This window comes from Sorex fumeus, unplaced genomic scaffold, assembly GCF_029834395.1.
Source record: "Sorex fumeus unplaced genomic scaffold, SorFum_2.1 ptg000122l, whole genome shotgun sequence".
In the NCBI taxonomy this organism is placed as follows: Eukaryota; Metazoa; Chordata; class Mammalia; order Eulipotyphla; family Soricidae; genus Sorex; species Sorex fumeus.
The window spans coordinates 18,504,530-18,511,710 of NW_026606179.1; the positions used below are offsets into that span (position 1 = coordinate 18,504,530).

Sequence of the window (7,181 nt, forward strand, 5' to 3'; positions counted from 1 at the left end):
TTAGGCTTGCAGTCCCTCTGCTATTGTATTCGGCTCTGTTTCTGGACCACCTCTGGTCTGTCTAACCTTTTGTGTGCTTGCAACAGCTGTTTGAATCACCGGTGATGCTTCATCACGTGGCTTTAATAGCTGCAGTGCTCATTCTCACTTAGCATTTTCTTTTGTCTCAGAGGCCATCAAGACTTCTCCAGGTGCTGTGGTACCGGGGCCAGGGCCCTGCGGCTCCCAGGCTTAGAGGTTTTTGTATTGTTTCCTTTTGTTAGCCCCCCCCCCCCCCCGCCCCCCCAGCATGCTCCCGGGCTGCACCCAGCTCAGTGGCTTCCTCAAAACACAGACTCGCTCCGGCCTCATGCAGTTCTGACCCTTCAGCAGAAGCCAATTTTTTTCTTCAACTTGATATTAACACATTTTCTGTTAAGCTTACTCCTGGAGGGGCCAGAGAAATAGTACAGCAGTTAAGGCACTTCCATTGAATGGGGACAGCCTAGCAGTGATCCCTGAGCACAGAGCCAGGAGTAAAGCCCTGAGCATAGCTGAGTATGGCTCAAACCTCCTACCCCCTAAAAAAAAATATTATTCCTGGATTTTAATCTTTTTATGGGTTTTTTAGTGGACTCTTTGGCTACGTATTTTGCATTTCAGGGCTGAAGAGATAGTACAGAAGGGAAGACGCTTACCTTGCATGCAGCCCACCCAGATTCAGTCTCCAGCACCCTGTGTGGTGTCCCAAGCCCCTCCAGGAATGATCCCTCAGCACCATAGGGTTTGTCCCCAAGACCAAAAATATATCTCTTTGGCAGTCTGGATGCCAGCATCTGTACAGTATTAAAAGGATGACAGTTATGGATCTGGTTACTTCTTTCCTAGCTTAGAGATCGTTCTCTTTCATGTAGAGTATGATGCTTTTGAGGGTACTGAGGCAAGTGAGTCAGGTTTCTTTGTAATCACACGCAGGAATGTTCCATCACTCCATGTATTTTAAGTGTTTATTTTTAGGAACGGTGTTGGAATTCTGTCAAAAACCTTTCCCCCCATGGTTGTATTTCCGTGATTTTGATTTTGTCTGTTGAAGAAATGAACCAACCTGCCAGCGGGCTATATCCTCTCCATGTGGAACAGAGGCCATGCAGGAGTCATTCACTGGTATTGATGAATTGCTGTTCTATTCGTGTTATACAAAGACTATAAAAATTTCAAAATCAATTGGAGGGGTGGGAGTGTGCACGCGTACACATGTGCATGCTCCGAAAGTTCTGTCACTGGACCCCCAAGAGAGACAGACTTGATGCCTATCAACATTGGTTGACCCTGACTGACTGGGGCTGGAAGTGCGAGCAAGTGGGGGGCAAGATGTCCCTTCTGAACACAAGTTCCAAGAGCATCGGCAGCCTCGGGCTCCACTGCTTGTTTGCCATCTTGCCACACGTGACTCTGTGCTACCTAGTCAAGGCTTCACCAGCTGAATCCCGAGAGGAGGAACCGATCCCACCCACCCTCCTGGAGCAGATAATGTAATGTGAGTGCAAAATAAAATCGTGTTGTCGCAAAATGCTGAGATGATTATTGCCCTGACAAAATCCAGAAGATGGAGCCAGAGTCTTTGGGGGGTGGGAGTGAGGATGGAGACTTAGAAATGGTCCTTTTGCAAGAACAGTTCTGATCTTTTAATTATTTATTTGCGGTTTCTTTTTTTCTTTTTGGGTCCATGCTAATCTCTGTATCGTTCCAATTTTAGTTTATGTGCTGCCAAAGCTAATAGCACAGCGGTAGGGCATTTGCCTTGCAAGCCGCCAGCCCGGCCGAGCCAGGTTTGATTCCTCTGCCCCTCTTGGAGAGCCCAGCAAGCTACTGAGAGTATTTTGCCCACACGGCAAAGCCTGGCAAGCTAACTGTAACGTATTCGATATGCCAAACACAGTAACAAGTCTCACAATGAGACGTTACTGGGCCCACTCGAGCAAATCGATGAACAGTGGGAGGACAGTGCTTTTGGGTCACACCTGGTGATGCACAGGGTTTACTCCTGGTTTTGCACTGAGGAGTTACTCCTGGCGGTGCTCAGGGGACCATATGGGATGCTGGGAATTGAACCCTGGTCGGCTGCGTGCAAGACAAACGTCCTACCCAAGGCAAACGCCCTACCAGCTGTGCTATCTCTCCAGCCCCTTATTTGCTATTTTAAATGCTGATTTTTAGTAATGCTAACTGCAAATGACACCAATTCAATCCTGTGCAGTAAGACTCATAAATCCAGTATTACTATGTTGTAAATCTAAAGCAGATCAATTATGTGCCTTCAAAACTGATATAGAACACAACTCAGTCCAAACAATTCTTAAAGAAATTTGACAAGTTCTCTCATATAATATTAAGAGACTTGGGAGCAAAGACTTGTGACCTTTTAAACGTTTCCTTCCAGGGATCAAGAGTTAAGGTTAACCCCACGGACACTGTCCAGATCCCCTGCACATAGCGCCCCCCCCCCCCAATCCCATTGAGTGACCCCCATGACCTGAGACAGGAGTCAGCCCTATGCACCACTGCTTGTAGCCTAAATCTTAAAAAATTAACAAGTCTTTTTTGTTGTTGCTATCTGGAATGATAGCACAGCAGGTAAGGAGCCAACCCGAGTTCAATTCCCAGCACCCCATATTGTTCCCTAAGCACCACTAGGAGTGCTAGGATTCCTGAGTACAGAGTCAGGAGTGACCCCAAAACAACAAAGATTAATTGTTCCTAAAGTGAGGAAGTGGTGGAGACCAGAAGCAAATTCCTGAGAAAATCTTTAGTCACAGGGAAGAGTGGCTCAAAGGACAGGGCGGTGTCAGGCTTGAAGAAGACCCCTCTCCCGATCCTCCCAGGATGGGAGATGGATGCTGAAAGTAGACTATAGACCGAATATGATTGTCACTCAGTGCCTCTTTTGCAAACCACAGCACCCAAGAGGAGAGAGAGAACAAAAGGGAATGCCCTGCCACAAAGGCAGGGTGGGATGGGGGGGTGGGAGGGACACTGGGATCATTGGTGGTGGAGAATGGGCACTGGTGGAGGGATGGGTACTTGATCATTGTATAACTGAAACCCAAGCACAAAATTTGTAAGTCTACAACTGTACCCCATGGTGTTTCACTAATAAAAATTTTAAAACCATCCCTGTTAAAAAACGCCCCCCTCCCAGGGGACCCCCTTAAAGAGGCTTCTCAGAATCCCAAACTCCAGGAGAAGGGGCAGCGTGGCTGAGACAGGGCCTGTAGCCTGGCATGGGGCTGTGCTCTCCCTCATGGAGCTCTCCTGGACCTGAAGGTGGGGAGCTGGTGCTCAACTGAGGAGCCACATTAAGCCCTTTACCAAGAGCTTAATATGTTCCAGGCCTGTTTCGGAAACTTAATAGGTAGGACCAATGTCAGGAAACTGGATGATTAGACAACCCAGCTCTCCAGAGAGAGGTCAAGGAGAGAATGAGCTGTACAGAAGGAACCAGTGGACATTAGTAAACAGAAGGAAAGACTTTTTTTGTTTTGTTTTTTAGACACATCAGGCAGTGTTCAGGTTCAGGGATTACTCCTGGCTCTGCACTCAGGAATCACTCCTTGCGGTGCTCAGGGAGCATATGGGATGCTGGGGTTCAAACCCATATTAGCTGTGTGCAAGGAAAGCGCCCTACCCACTGTACTATCTTCTCCAGTCCCAGGAGGAAAGACTTTCATAGCTGATGAAGTTAGGGGTTTGAAGTTCACTTTCTCCTTTACCCATAATCCACACGCTCACAAACTTCTCCCATGGCATCCAAATGACTCCCTTCTCTCTCTAGCTGCGTCTAAGGGTTTGCGAGTCCTTGAAGGAGGAGGGACCGGAAGGAGGGTTGGAAGGACCCACAGCTTGACCTCAAGGGATGGGTGACCGCTGGAGCAGTTCTTCCCAAGAATAGAGTCAAGGGGCCAGAGTGACAATACAGTGGGTTGTGGGAGATTGCTTGGCACAGACCTGACCAGAGTTTGATCCCTGACATTCCATTTGGTCCCCAGAGCCTTCCAGGAGTGATTCCTAAATACAGAGCCGGTAGTAACCCCTGAACCTGAACTCGGCCAGATATGGCCCCTCCCCTCAAAATAAAAAGACTGTTCATTGTTCCTTGTCATTAAAGCCTGTCTTTTGTTGGGGGTGGGGGGATATTATACAATTCAAATAGGTGTTTTGTTGTTTTTTGGCCATACCCAGGAATACTCGGGTAACTCCTGACTCTGCACTTTGACTTTTTTTTTTTAATCAAGAACTTGAACGACAGGATCTGAGCTGTAATACAACAGGTAAGGCACTTGCCTTGCAAACAGCCAACCCGGGTTCAATCCCTGGCATTGCGTATGGTCTCCTGAGCTCTGCTAGGAGTGATCCTTGAGCACAGCCAGAAATAAACCCTGAGCACCACTGGGTGGCCCTCAAACAGAAGAAAATTCAAATGGCAATGTAGTGTCATCTCAACCAGAGAGGACGGCATGTATTAGAAAGACAGGAAGCGATCAACAACCAGACTTTTTGATGTTTGGGGGCAGGGATTGAACCCGGGTCAGCCAAGTGCCAGGCAAGAGCCCGACCCACCAACACCAACAGTAAAAGAGAAACCCTCATTCACTGTTGGTGGGAATGCCACCTGGCTCGGCCTCTACAGAAGGCAGTATATAGATTGCCCAAAGGAACAGGGCTGGGGTCAGACAGTATAGGGTTAAGGCGCTTTGATTCTCAGCACCACGTGGCACCAAAGCACTTCCAGATGAGGTCCTCTTACTTCTGCATCCCTGAACATCGAGGCAGCAGCAAGCCCTGAACACTGCAGGGTGTGGTACCCAAACCAAAAGAAGAGAATTAAACCATCCCTGTTAAAAAAAAAAGTGACTCTAACACACGTTGGTATAAAATCTTGGCATTATAATCACTGGGGAAGAAACTTAGAGGCAGGCTACGGTGCAACTGTAAACGACCTTCCCTAAGACTCTTTATAACGGAAAAAGAAAAAAAAAAAAAAAACGACCTGGTGGGAGTGTAAAATACGGCTACTCTCGCAACGGTCCCCGGCCAACGGACCACGTCGGCTGCGGCGGAGCCGCTGGCCGCTAGGTGGCGCCCGGAGCCCGGCGCGCCCTCCGGGGCGGCGCATGCGCAGTGCCCCGCGTCGACCCGCGGGATCTACGCCCGCGTACGGTTTCGCACGCCACGTCCACCCGCGGCCACCGCTCCCGCCTGCCGCGCGCGCCCGCGACTCCCCGGCTCCCGCTGCCCGCTCCCTCCGACCGACCCAGCCCGCAGTCCGAGATGTCCGAGCTGCCCGCCGACCGCAGTGGCCCGGCGCCGGGCGCCGCGAGTGGCGCCCGCGCTGCCCGGCAGGAGGAGGCAGGCGACGGGAGGCAGGCGTCGGCCCCGGCGCTGCCCGAGAACGCCCGGGCCGGTCCGATGGTGGCGGCAGGCGCGGTTCCGATGGCGGCGGAGGGCGAAGGTCCGATGGCGGTGGAGGGAGAAGGTCCGATGGCGGCGGCGGCGGCGGCGGGAGGAGGTCCGATGGCGGCGGCCGAGCAAGGTCCGATGGCGGCGGCGGCGGCGGCGGGAGGAGGTCCGATGGCGGCGGCCGGACGGGGTCCGATGGCGGCGGCGGCGGCGGCGGCGGGAGAAGTGCCGGTGGCGGCGGCGGCCAGGGACGCCCGGATGGCAGAAGTGGGCCGGGTGTTGGCGGAGCCCGCGGAGGACGAGGGTCCCGAGAACAGGCGCCGGTCCAGGGCCGGGCACGGCCAGGGCCGGGCCGCGCTGCCCTACCTCCGCCTCCGCCACCCGCTCAGCCTCCTGGGCATCAATTACCAGCAGTTCCTGCGCCACTACCTGGTCAACTACCCCATCACCCCCGGCCGCATCCAGGCGCTGGAGGAGCGCCGCCGCCGCTTCGTGGAGGCCTGCCGGGCCCGCGAGGCCGCTCTGGACGCCCACTACCAGCGGAACCCGCAGAGGATGGATTTTGACATCCTGATGTTCACCATCGCGCTGACGGCCTCCGAAGTCATCAACCCTCTGATCGAAGAGCTGGGCTGTGATAAGTGTATCAACAGAGAATAGTCGGTTCTGCAGGGCGGCGACCGGCGAGACGGCGTTCGGGCCCCTCTGCATTTCGAGGCAGTGTTGTTCTGGGTTTTTGTTTTGATTTGTTTTTTTTGTTTTGTTTTGTTTTGTTTTGTTTAACAACCCTGTATCTTGAATTTTTTTTTTTAATTTTTTTTTTAAAGCCCAAGTTTGTGAACCTTAAATCGGTGCACAGCCAGGGGGGAGGGGCCGCAGCTTGACCGTGCAGGCATCTATCTGAGACACTACAGGCTTTCACGGTCTTTTGTGTGTGTGTGTGTGTGTGCGTGCGTGTTTGTGCGTGTGTGTGCGTGCGTGTGTGTGCGTGTGTGTGGTGGATTCCCCGTTCTTTTCCCTGCAATGTGAAACTGTCTTAAACGTTGCTGCACCCCAAAAGGTGGATGCTTGTTTTTCAACTAAGACTTTCAGAAAGGAAAAAAAAGAAAAAAAGCCAGTCGAGCCCCTGATGATGAGAGAAATAAGGTCGATGACAACAGAGATGGGCTAAGCAGAGCTCGGGGAGAACTGGCGATTCTCAGAATCCGGACAGGTCAGATTCAACCATTCCCAGTGTAAGACTGTGTATTCTGAGGCCTTGGAAGAGGCAGGAAGAGTCAATCTTGTATATATTACCTGATAAACCATGTATTCAAGAATATCTGAAATTTCTGGGTGTTTTTTCCCCTCCAAATTTTTTTTCAACTATTTGAGTACATCTCTTCTATATCCCCTCTAATATATCAAATGTACAGCCCCTTATTCCCTATGCCCCCACTTACCCACCTGCCACACCCGTTTCTCGTTTCTTTCTGGCCTTCCGGTCCCTACACAACATGGAAGGGGAGGGAGGAACGTGAGTTCTGGGCCAAAGCTGGAGGAACTTGGGGTTTATTCCTGGCTCAGTGCTCAGGCAGCATTTCTGGTGGGCTGGGGTGGGGCAGGTCACAGGTGGGGATCAGCCTTATGCCAAGGGGGGAGCTGTTAACTGGGACATGCGACACCTGGCAGTGCAGACAGCTGGACTGTGGACGCTGCTCTAAGGACCACCAGGGCTACACCCAGAGATCATGGGCGTGCCCAAG

The 7,181-nt window shown here is 51.8% G+C and overlaps 1 protein-coding gene across 1 annotated transcript; it reads left to right on the forward strand.

The window, feature by feature from the left end:
* Positions 1-5,160: 5,160 nt before the first annotated feature.
* LOC130043402 (EP300-interacting inhibitor of differentiation 2-like) lies at positions 5,161-6,096 on the forward strand. Its single transcript, XM_056135666.1, has 2 exons — positions 5,161-5,512; positions 5,546-6,096. Exons 1-2 carry the CDS (start codon positions 5,308-5,310, stop codon positions 6,094-6,096), a joined length of 756 nt encoding a protein of 251 aa, XP_055991641.1. The 5' UTR covers positions 5,161-5,307.
* Positions 6,097-7,181: the final 1,085 nt, after the last annotated feature.